At 39.3% G+C, this 12,896-nt stretch overlaps 1 protein-coding gene across 3 annotated transcripts in view; it reads right to left on the bottom strand.

Moving 5' to 3' along the window:
• Positions 1-12,896, bottom strand: part of LOC121885527 (versican core protein-like) — a 38,310-nt gene that overhangs the window by 21,368 nt on the left and 4,046 nt on the right. For all 3 annotated transcript variants that reach the window (XM_042395069.1, XM_042395066.1, XM_042395065.1), the window contains 4 exons: positions 11,597-11,771; positions 9,860-9,987; positions 9,330-9,623; positions 1,360-2,145 (listed from right to left, as the gene is read on the bottom strand). In XM_042395069.1, the coding sequence (XP_042251003.1) occupies positions 1,360-2,145; positions 9,330-9,623; positions 9,860-9,987; positions 11,597-11,771 (1,383 nt within the window). The remainder of the gene's footprint in view (positions 1-1,359; positions 2,146-9,329; positions 9,624-9,859; positions 9,988-11,596; positions 11,772-12,896) is intronic.

The following is a 12,896-nucleotide window of genomic DNA, read 5'->3' as shown; positions in this document are numbered from 1 at the left end:
CTCTGCTGCTTTCCCACTGGAGACACTGTGATGTGTTTACAATATGTTTGCTACAAAATTGGCCGGGCAGCGATGACTGACTTCATCACTTTCCACATCTGGCTCTGCAAACAGCGTGTGTCTGTGTGTGAGAATCTGTCAGGATAGAAGCAAATACTAACACAAAGGTAACAAGCCATTAGCTGTTTCCTACGGAGACAACAAACAAAACCAAATCAATACTGTAAAAGTCCGTGGCAGCACAACATAACAAACATGAGGTCATTCTGAAAGATAAACGTTCGTGATGAAAGACTGAACAGTTTTGAGGGGAAATTTGAGACTGTTTGGGCCCAAAGCACAAAAGGCTTGCGAAAGGTGCAGGGAGGAGGGAGTGAAAGATTACAGCACACATAAGTGGAAATATGGATATGAGTTGTAGTTCAGTCGAGGTTGGAGATGTTGAACAGAAGACTAGTATGAAATACTGGTAACTGTCTGCCATCTTTCTACAGTAATCACACTCTGGAGGTCATAGTTAGCTTAGCTTAGCAGCTAGGAGGAAAGACTGGGAGGAAACAAAGCAAATAAACTGATCTCCCAAAATGTTGAACTGTTTCTTTAAAAATGCACTTATGAAAATAAGTAATGTGAAAGAAAAGTACAACTAAAACCATTTTGAAGCTATGGTCACACCATAAAGTGACACTCGCTCGTCCATGTGAAATAGGTTAGCTGATAAAGTGACTACTGGCAGGGCTAGTTTTTGCAGTAGCTGGTGAGCTAACTGCTAACTATTTGTACGTATTTGTCTGTCTCGTAACTGTTTGAAAACCACGTCTCTTTTGTGGAACAGTTTTTACTTCAATATATGAGGTTCAATAAAACTGGATTGTGACACATAACTAATAAGCTACGATAGCTTCCTCCATTCCCTCAAAGATCAGCTCTGGCAAGACAGCTTGCTATTGGTCAGCGGTGCTAAATTGTATGTCAAAATTGAACAGATTTACTTAATCCCACTGGAATTAATTGAATTCACCTTTAAATCTTGTGGTTTTAAGTCCTGGTGTATCAAAATTAAAATAACTTTGTGGCTTTATCAAATTAACTATTAAATTACAATGCAAATTACTCAGAAAAGTTCTAGTAAATTTACATAAAAATAAGGGATCTGTAAAATAAAGCATATTCTATGAATATTTAAAGCAACTGAAATCTTGATATCAGATCTTAAGTCATAATATTTCTCTTTAATATGATGTATTTTAAAGCTCAAGTTAAGGAAAAACATTTGTATTTTAAATTAATAATAGTTTAATTCTAAAAACTAAAAAATCTGTTTGATCAAGACTGCGTGGATCAGATTTTCTTGCTCACTTGTTTGATCCTTGGTTTCATTCTCGGCGTGCAAATTGACGATGATGAGGTGGAAAGGTGGTTTTGATGATTCTCCAGGAATGGCCGGCGATTGGTCTGACGTTGTCGTAGTGCCAGGTGTGACCTCTTTGAAAACCACGGCAGGGTGTGGCCCCACCTTGCCACTCTCGGCTGGGAGGCCTGACGCCGAGGTGAAGACCCCTTCTAGAAGCTCCGATGGTCTGGATGTGGTTTCCATCGATGTAGTTTTCATCCCCGGTTCTGGCCCCAGGGTTATGCTGTCCGGGGCAACTTCTACAAGGTCTGATGGTCTCGATGTTGTGTCCATCCCCAGCTCCGATCCTGTGGTGGTCTCCAGAGGCCAGCTAGGTCTTGATGTGGTTTGTGTCGGGATCACCTCTGCTACCATCTCAGCCCCGCTTGAGCTGTCATCGCTGCTGCCTCCCTCCTCGCCGCCACTGCTCTCACCCTGGCCTGACGCCGCTGAGCCTCCCTCCTCTCCCTCGATGGAGATGTCGAGCTGTGAGGGCTTTGGGCGGGTGGTGGGTAAAGGCGGGAGCGGCATGGGGTTCGCATATACCTTGCTGAAATTTTTAACTTCATAGTTGTCTAACATGGGAGTGGGAGTCATAGAGGCTGTGGTGTGGTGGGAGGTGGTGTGGGGGGCTCCATGTTGGTCTGGTGAGGCTGTTGGTGAATATGCGACAGGCTCTGGTCTTCTTGTTTGAATTTCAGATCTTTCTGGGGTCATCAGTGCAGTCGCAGTCGTTGGTTCTGGTAGTTTAGCTGTAGGATAAGGGAACAGAGACAAGGAGAAACTAAGAGAAATGCTGCCAAAGAGAAACATCAAGCAACCGTTTTCAAAATAATTCATTTGATCCTTTCCTCTATGGACTCATTACTGGTTATATGGGTTTGATTTTCTGACAACAAGGCTCATAAATGCAATGCTTGTCATCAGCTAGAGGCTAAGGCTCATGGGTATTTAACTATTTAGAGCTGACAGCCAATCGTCATAACAAACTGAAGGAACAAAGTGGAACTCTTAGAATCAACAAAACTTTCAATTGGTAAATCACAGTGAGGAAATACTTGCTGAACCAGCAGCTCTTTGCAAATATTGACTTCAATGAACGTCACTTCTTCTCTATCAAAGTAAATCATGTTTTTTTATTCTTTTTCCACTTTATCAACCTTGTTCCCAGTCCCATGACTCAGCATTACTTCTTTTACTGAATTGGCATCTGTGAGTGTTACTGTTATACCTTTTCTTGGAGATTTTTGGGAAATAGTTGGGAAATATGCTTATTTGCTTTCTTGCAGAGAGTTAGATGAGAAGACTGATTCCTCTCTTATATCTGGCTGCTAAAAAGATTAGGATCATTATAACTGTGATTAAGCTTTCTTATACTTTGTTTTTGTGCAGATTAAACAAACAAGATATAACAGTGAGTTTTAGAGGTGCTGGCAGGTGATTTTGTTAGCTTTCCAAACTATTTCTAGTCTTTGTGCCAAGCTAAGTTAGCTGGCTGTAGCTTCATATTTACAGACACAAGAGTGAAATAAAGTGAATGAGAGTATTTAATAAAATGTTAAACTTTTCTTTAAACTGGATCATACCTCTGCTTTGTACTACTGAGGGATGGGAGGGCGACCTTAAGAAGCAGTAACAAAATAAGTTGGCTTAGCATTAGCTAAGTGATGAGGGACTTTGATGCTCTGACTTGACTCTGGCCCCATTTACACCTGGTATTAATGTGATCTGTATTTGGATACATTATCTGGATAATGACATGTGCGATCAATGGGTCTTTTCATTTAAAACTGATATTAAAATTTGTTTTTCATTTTCTCAGTTGTGCCCACATTGTGATCAGATCTCAATATGCAAGTTAACTGGGCAGACTTGTCAACAAACATGGCACAGGTCAAAGGACACTGCTGCCACGACCGGACGTCATTCATTTCTAAATCACTACTTTCGAACTAGGTGACCTTTCAACTTACTGGTGCTGATTATTTTTTCTTATGAATGTTGTACAGATTGCATTTACACCTGTTATGATCCGATCACAATGAGAGCCTGAACACCTCTAAATGTGGTCTGACTGATGCGATCGAGTGCATTTACACCTGCGTTAATGCGTGTTTTCCCGTATCCAAATAACATATCCAGATACAGATTGCATTTCAATGCCAGGTGTAAATGGGGTATGTGTGTCTGCTTTGAGATAGATAAGGTTCTGTCCTAAATCTTTAAAAAAAAAAAACATCTGACTTTATGACTATGGAAGTACTGATGAGCCTCAGAGCTTTACAGATTGTTCATCGCTTCATCGTCAGTAGCAACAGGATCAATAAAGTAGCTAAATATGCTACAGTATGTTATCTGAGGCCACTTCTTCAGGTCATCATCCCTTCCCTCAGTAGTAGAAGGCAAACTTATGATCACATTATCCTGTTTTAAAGCTGTGTTCCCACATTACTTATTTTTACCCAAAGAAAAGGGAGGATAAGTGTAGCATACCGCTAACTCTCATAAACACTGGTTCAAGGAATAACTGGAAGTCACACCTATAATTGACACAAGGTATCACAGGACTATGAATAGGATGGATAGGTTGCTGAGATTTCTTTCCATTTTGTCATTTTATTATTATATTTTCATCATTCTTCCCATAACTAATTTCATGAACACTCAAGTGACTGAAATGTTGAAGTTCCCTCTGATACCCAGGACCACCATACTATGGTCTAGTCATGAGTTGATCCTCAAATATTAGTTGTCCAAGAATGACTGCAACACTATTTTATGGTTTCTGCCCAAAACTACATTCTGTAACTTTGATATATGACGTTAATAATAATAATGGCAGCCTAAAGAGGTCAGAAATCAATCAAAAAATGTTGGAAAATGCTCCGTCACTATGTTAAGTATACACAGTTTGTCATCATTGGGCTAAAACATGCAAAACATGAGCTTAGTCCTTTATAAAAACAGTCCAGTCAAGCTAACATCACTTATATCCAAGAAAAAATGTTTACAGAATGAATCAGTATTTTCATGACTCATTAAAAAGAAAACTGTGCTATCTGGAAAATGCTAATCATGCAGCTGTCAGACTGCCGTTAGCTTACAGCTGGCTATAAAAGGAAATGTAGCAGCTTTGATTTTTGAAACATGAAGTCAACTGTCAGAAAAACACACATTCAGGCCTGGAAACTGTGGTTGTCTCAGAAAAATAACAGTTACAGGTCTGAACACTGACAGAAAAGCTTGATTTTTAGGGAGCAGAGATTTTTTTAGCTATTAGCTATTTATTAGCTATGCTAACAGCATAAGTGGAAAGTAACTAAGTACATTTACTCAAGTACTGGTACTTGTACTTGAGTATTTCCATGTGATGCTACTTTATACTTCCACTCCACTACATTTCAGAGGGAAATATTGTACTTTCTACTCCACTACATTTATTTGACAGCTTTAGTTACTTTTCAGATGAAGATTTGACACAATGGATAATATAACAAGCTTTTAAAATACAACACATTGTTAAAGATGAAACCAGTGGTTTCCAACCTTTTTGGCTTTTGACGTCTTACAAAAAGCAGTGTGTAGTTGGGGTCACATTTCACATGTCTATGAGTTGTTAACAGCTCCACCAAATAGTGATTTTTTCCTCTAAACTTCTCACATGGTTTCATTTCAATAAATGTTCAAATGATCCAATATTTCAGCAAAAATCAAAGATTAGAGAAAAAGTCCAAAAAACTGAAAACAGATTTGTGTATCAGAACTTTGTTTTTTCTTCTTTCCTCTCCCATTAATCATCTCATGACCCCTCAGATTTATCTGCTGACCCTTTGGAGGGGCCCGACCCCTAGGTTGGGAACCAGTGGACTAAACTAGCTAACTGTATATAAAGTAGTCGAAACTAGCTCCACCTCCAGCAGCTACAACAGTAACATGCTGCTCTAACACTGATGCTTCACTATTAATAATCTAATGATGTCATATATAATAATATATCAGTCAGAGGGACCAAACCACTACTTTTACTGCAATACTTTAACTACATCAAGCTCATAATACTTATGTACTTTTACTGTAGTAGGATCTTTCATGCAGGATTTTACTTGTAATGGAGTATTTTTACATCGTTAATTGGTACTTTTACTTAAGTAAAGGATCTGCATACTTTTTCCACCTCTGGCTAACAGACAAACACTCACACTTTAGTTCTTTTATTTGAGAAAATACACAGTAGCCTTTTACAGTGAATTGGTTTCTCTTTCTGAAGCCTGAATCCATCTTTTCTTTCCACTTTACTCTAAACGTGAACTATTTACAATTCTGAATGGTCCATAAGGGTTTTGTTGTAAAAGCTCTTCAGACTAGCCTGTGATGTTAGCAAAGATTTGTATCTCATTATGATGGAATATATACCATATGAGAAAAGACAGGAAATAAGACCCCAAAACACACATACAATGCTCTCCTTTGTGTGAGCCTAAGTGCTGAGTTCATATAGTTAGTGTCTTGGGAGTAAGCAGCAGGCTTTGAACGTCACTGACATAATGCTTTAATAAACGGTACGTAATTGACTCCCCTCCGTCCTCCATTCCTCCCTGCTGGCTGTCAGGGGCACGTATGGATGGACGGGCGGGGTGTTTAGGTGGAGTTCCCTTCTTCTTTTGTTTTTTTTCCTCTTTCCCCCTCTTAATTTTCCATTCTTCCTCCCATTCTTTCCTCTTTCTGCTTTCCTCATGTACATACCCAGAGGTGGAAATGGGATTTACTTCTTTACATTATTTTATACTTCGACTCCATTTCAGTAGGAAATATTTTACTTTTTGCTCCACTAAAGCTATGTTTACTTTTCAGATCATGATTTAAGGATTAAACATTCTGCTTTTTGTGATTTTCTGTTATTTATATACTGTTATGTTGTTGGATGTTAAACGTGGTCAAAGGTCCAAAACTTGAGGTTAATGTATGTAAAAGGTTTCAGCCGCCTTGACACTTTGTTTGCAGAGTTTTTTCTACTTTCATCAGCACATCGTTGTCTTGGTTGCTAAGGTGGTTGCTAAGGTGTTTCCATGTGTCATTCACGTTGTCCGCTCTCACATTTCAGCTCTAACATGTACGGATGGATTTGAGAAGTTGACATTTGGAGTAAGGAAAGAGAAAAAGAAGTGAAATCCTGCTACTATAGTTTGTTTACGTAGCCTCCGGAGCCGGAGAAAGCTTCCTGAAGCTGACCAATCAGAACAGTTTGGGCTCATCAGGAGGCGGGCCTTAAAGAGACAGGAGCTAAAACGGCCTGTTTCAGACAGAGTCTGAACTGATTAAACTGCTGATTTTCTGGAAATGTGGGTAAAATTTGTGCTGCATATGAATGGAAAACTGACTTATGAGTTCCACTAAAAGAGAGATTTCTACTCTACACTCTACACACTCAGATGGTGTCAGTTAAAACACTGTTTGATGCCCAAATAGGTAATAAGTTTTCCAAGTCCACGTCCAAAAAATGAATATAAAATTTGTGTAGCAGAACTTTTTCTCTTCTTTTCTCTCCCATTAATAATCTTGCAACCCACTGGAGGGGCCCGACCCATAGGTTGGGAACCACTGGACTAAACAAAGCTAATAGTTAAAACTAAGGCTTTTAAGATTATCTTCTTAACTAATCAATTAACTATGTTGTCTTTAAAATGTCAGAAAATTGAACACAATTGATCACAAATTCTCATATTTAGGAGGCTGGTGCAAGCAAATGTTTCATATTTTTGTTTGAAAACTGACTCTAATAACTGATTATCACAATAGTTAAGATTAATCAACTAATTGTTCCAGCTCAGTCTCCACTTTGAGCAGCTACAATAGTGAAATGCTGCTTAAACATTGATGCTTCAGTATTAATAATCTAATAAAATCACACTTCTTCTGATACTTTAAGTTAATTTAGTTTTGCTTAAGTAGGATTTAAATACAGTGCTCTACTTGTAATGGAGTATTTTATATTGCTGTACTTTTAGTAAAAAATCTGAGCACTTTTTCCACCTCTGCAAATACTAAAGGTGTTTATTGCCGATCGGCCAGCAGACTCCGGGGATTAGCTGTGGTCTGGTCTGGTCTTTCGCACCGGGAAGGAGACCCTGGCTGCATGTTCAGCCCTGCCCAGATATGATGTCATGTGTTTGGCGGGCTGCAGCCATCTGGCCGGGCCGGGGTCTGTCCTCATACTGTCACTTAACTGTGCGTTAACTCTCTCCTGCAGCTCTGCCACTTTGCTTAACGCATGGCAGGACCCATTACACAGCTTTCAGCCTCAGAAAGTACCTACATTTCGGCCAGACATGTGACTGTTTGCAATTATATCATCTGTAAAACATCATACTTGAAGAGTATAATCGGTTCCCTCATGCTGCAGACTGAGCTGACCCTTCTTTTTTAAAGGTTTTGAGTGTTTGTTAATGATAATGTCACTTATGGGAGATCTGTAATCCCCCTCTTTTCCGTGTTTTCCTCTGTCTTTCTGTCTGTCTCTGTTGGGCAGGGTCCAGCTGTGAAGCATTAGGGACATGTCCTGTTTCTGCAGTATCTGTGTTACAGTGCATGAGTTGGATTTTCCCCCTCATAAAAAATGTGCCCCACCATAAACATGGCAGTGGGAGTTTATTCTTCTCTTGTTTGGGTTCGAATGCTGTTTGTTTTCCAGTGGAGTCTTCTCTGTTACCACTTCTGTATGCTTGGCTGCTTTTTAAATGGCTGCAGATTGTGGTTTGTTTGTGCTGCAACACACCTCGGTGTTTGTGTAGCTTGTGACTTCGCTGATCAAATGTGTCAAGAGATTTAGACACTCAGAGGAATATGGATAAAACCACAGATTACAACGACTCCCTTAAAATACACAGATTTGTTTTAGTCCAGGTGGCCAAAAAGGAAGAACAACATAGATGTTCTTGTATATTCATCAAAAATATAACCCTAACCCTAACCCCTAACCCTAACCCTAACCCTAACCCCTAACCCTTAACCCAAACCCTAATCCTAACCCTAACCCTAACCCTAACCCTAACCCTAACCCCTAACCCTTAACCCTAACCCTAATCCTAACCCTAACCCTAACCCTTAACCCTAACCCTAACCCCTAACCCTTAACCCAAACCCTAATCCTAACCCTAACCCCTAACCCTAACGCTAACCCTAATTCTGCAATCTGAGCAGAAAAGGGAAAGCTAAAAGCATCAAATTTGGATGCAATGGCAGATTGAGAGACAAGGACAACACAAACAATATGACCATCACACAGTGATTGGCCAGGTGTGTTGAGGTGAGAGGGGAGGCGGGGTTTGAAGTGCAACACCATGAACATCTTCAAGGAAAGACTGTCTGAAAAGTGTTCCCCGTTTTCAGGCTACCAAGAAATCTGTCCAGGAGATCTTCTAGAAGCATTTATATGCTGAAAATATAGACATCAACTGTCATCAAAATAAGTTCCAGAAACAAAATGTGTTCCAATTTCAACAGATGTCTTTTCTGTTCTGTGCCATTATCAACTGCTCCAATAACAAACTGACACTTTGGAAAAGCCTCTACTCCATGAAATCTGTTTGACTTTCATAAATCTGCATTCATTCTGAGCGGCATGCCCACAAAGGACCGACCAGGGGCCACTAAAGACAGAGCGATCTGCCTACACAGGGCCAATGGTGACCCGCCTGTTAGCTTGGTGTTATGTTTCCTGTCTGAAATTCCAGTTTTACAGCATTATGTGTTTGAGATTTGTATGAAATGATGCATTTGCAGGAGTTTGATGGTTTAATGAGCTACTCAAAACAAACAGCACTTTCAAATCCAGACTGTGGAGGTCGGAGAGAAGCTACGATCATGTTATTTCTTCACAAAACTTGTGTCATAATTGATTGATTTTGCAGTAGAGGAAATGTGAGTGTTTCAGTCTTACCTTTGAAGCAGAAAGCTCCGTGTCTGTCTGTGGGATCCGGGTAGCCAGTTTGGTTTTCGAACTTGTAAAGCGTGCGAACCCCCAGCTGGCCTCCTCCACACTGAGGCCTGGGGACGGTGACGGGGTAGCGGGCGCTGCCGTCAGACAACCAGCCGTAGTCGCAGCGGTCCAGCCCCGCTCTCCAGGCTGCAAACAGCTGACCGGGTGAAGCCAGCACAGCATCATGCTTCTCACACTCCTCTCTCGCCTGCTGCAAGGTGAGTTTATCACTGATGGATGGATAGAAGACCTCGCCTTCACGCAGGGGACAGAAGAACCAAGTAAGTAAAAGGTTTACTACAAAACTACTTTTGTTTGTGTACAGATTAAACAAACAAGATATAACATATTGATTAGTGAGCTTTAGAGGTGCTGGTAGGTGTATTTTTGAGCTTCAGACAGAGCCAGGCTAGCTGTTTCCCCCTGCTTCCAGTCTTTATGCTAAGCTAGGCTAACCACATCCACACAGACATGATTCCACGTGTGTTTACCGTCTAGTTTGTCTACGTAGCAGTATACGTCATATTTCTCTTTGGGGTCACGGATGCCGTATGTTCTCACTCCTGGTCGGCTCATCAGATCACCGAAACAACCCGAACGAGGCACTGAGATCGGATATCTGAAAAAACAAAGGCAGCACACAGAATTTCAGTGTTTAATCCCTTGAAACAATCTCCTGCCTATGAGGTCATTTCTGTCAATATTTCAGTCCTAAAAAAACAGAAGTGAAACAATGAAACTAGAAAAAAAGGCAGGTTCAGCATTTTAAAGAAAAATGAAACTTTTTTGTGAACAGTTTGAGATATTCTTACTTTAAGAACTCAAATTCAGATAAAACATAGCTGCACACTCGTCACCTCAGCGAAATTTGAGTGATTCAAGCATATTTTTTTATATTGGAAAGGTTTTTTGTGTTTGTTATTGGTGACTAATATGCCAATTATCTTTTTTTGAATAATCATTAGTCTATGAAATGAGATAATAGTGAAAAATGCTGTACATAATCTCCCAGAGCCCAAGATGTAGTCCCCATATTACTAAAAATATTAAATATTTCTCAAATTCTCACATTTCAGAAGCTCGACCCAGAAAATACATGGCTTTTTTTTAGTCGATCAACTAATCGATTAACTGGAAATCACATATCAAAGGACTTAACTGTCAGGAGCACAAATCCTGTTTTTCTTGCTGTAATCATTCCTCCTGTTCATACTGACCATTAGAAGATCCCTTCATGATGCACTTACAATGGAAGTGATGGAGGACAAAATCCACAGTCCTCCTTCTGTGCAGAAATGTGTTTAAAAGTTTATCTGAAGCTAATATGAAGCTTCAGCGTCCAAATGAGTCAAATCAAGTAGATATCTTTCAACGTTACAGTCTTTTTAGTGCCAAAGTCCTTCTTTTTGTTACTATACTTCCACCTGCAGCTCAACAGGGAAACACTGTCCGAGGAAATATAAAGAGGGAATTTGATGCTAAAAAGACTGTAAATGTGTCAGATATCCACTTGATATGACTAACTCAGACTGCTGAAGCCTCATATAAGCTTCACATCAACTTTTAAATGCATTTTTGCACAAAATGTGGATTTTGGCCTCCATCACTTACATTGAAAGCACATTTGAAGGATCTTTTAATATCCAGTATGAACAGGAGGAATGATTACAGCAAGGAAAACCTCTTTCACTGCTCATATGGACACCTGACTGCTGGTTTAGTATGATTTCATCTAAAATAGCAGAACACACTGGCATTATTGGCAAAACAAGATGCATAATTTCAGCACCACATTGTGTTTATATGACCCTTATATAAGTTACTACAGTATAGCTCAGGTGAGTACCCACAGTGCAAAACTGCAAAAGATTCATCAACTGCAGAAAATATTTCTTAGAATTTGGTTTTGTGTAGGATACAGAAACCAAACAAAATCCCTTTTTGTAGGGTCTGACGTTCTCAATGTTTTCAAAATGAGTAAACTTTAGATTGTTCAGTTTATTTATTACTATTTCAATAACACTTTGCCATCTGTCTTTAATAATTTAAATATATTTAGCATTAATCAAACTGTGAAACCGGAAAGAGTCATCAGCTTTGGCTGCATTTTCAACAACTTCAAATGCCCAATTTACAATTATTAGTATAATCATCAATTAAATGAAATCATTATTAGTATATAATCAATTAAATCAAGAGTTTCAGTGCTAAAAATTCAGCACTCGCACCTGACTGACTGGTCGGCGATCCAGCCTGCGTCACACTGGTCCAGGCCGTCCTCGAAAGCAGCTGTGAGTTGTTGAGGTGTAGCGATGGAGGCGCCTGCAGCACGACACGCCTCCTCTGCCTCAGGAAAATTCAGAGAGTAGCGGCTGGTGCTGGACCGGTAGTGGAACACCACACCTGGAGAAACAACCAGTAAAGCACATTAGACACGGTCATCATCACCGTCAGTCCACAAACACTGAGAATGGACTTTTCAGTGAAGAAGGAGACATCTTGTGTTCAGCAGGCAAACTTTAGAAATCAACAGTATTTACAGATTCATAGGTTCAGATTTTGACATGAGGAAGATGGTAAAGCTTAATTTTAAGGATTTTAAATGGTTAAAGTCGTTTTTTGTGGAAAAACTATATTTATGCTATATATACTATATATACTATTAGGGGTGTGCCCAAATACAAATACGTTATTCGGCAAAGCACAAATAGTGTTTTTTTGTTTGTTTGTTTGTTTTTTACGAATATTCGTTTTATACAAATATTTTAAAAATTATTTGTTTTCGGGAAGAAAAAAAAAACATGTTAAATAACAGCGAACAGGTCAGTTACATCGCTATCTCAGTGTCTCTCCTCTGCTCCGCTGTGACGTCTATCAGCAGGTCTCAGTGAGGGGAGTCACATCCACCTGCTACATGACGCACATTTCCTAATTTGGACATCACTCCCGGAGTTGGGGGTGTTCCCCAGAGATAAAGCTGAGCTACTGACACAAGTGAAGTGCTCCCAAGGGAACACTTCATGAACACTTTAATTCTCTAAAATTAAAAGCGTAATAAAAATAAAATCAGAAACAGGATTTTTAAGCCTCTTTCCACTTTTATTCGAATACAAATAATTTTGCTGCCTCAACAAATACAGATACAAATACAAATACTGGGCTCTCTGCACATCCCTATATACTATACTATACTATACTATACTATACTATATATTTATCTATATTTATATGTTTTAAAACATGTCTAGGAGGATCTTTGAGGAAACACTCCAATTTTTCCTTGTTGGTTTTAAGGATCTGCATTTTCATAAATTCAGACATAAAAAAACATTTTAGTGATCCAATTAGGAGATTCATGTGAGGAGTTATTCATCTCTTTGCTGCAAAATAAATGATAATTAGAGCTGCAACCATTAGTCGATGAATCATTTAGTCGATTGATACACAATACTAATAATCATTGTAATTCATTTTCAAGCAAAAATGCCAAATATCTCTTTGTTCAAGCTTCTCAAATGTGAGAATTTG

Source organism: Thunnus maccoyii, chromosome 19 (genome assembly GCF_910596095.1).
Source record: "Thunnus maccoyii chromosome 19, fThuMac1.1, whole genome shotgun sequence".
In the NCBI taxonomy this organism is placed as follows: domain Eukaryota; kingdom Metazoa; phylum Chordata; class Actinopteri; order Scombriformes; family Scombridae; genus Thunnus; species Thunnus maccoyii.
The sequence above is the reverse complement of the archived record's forward strand: the minus strand, read 5'-3'. Positions and strand labels throughout refer to the sequence as shown.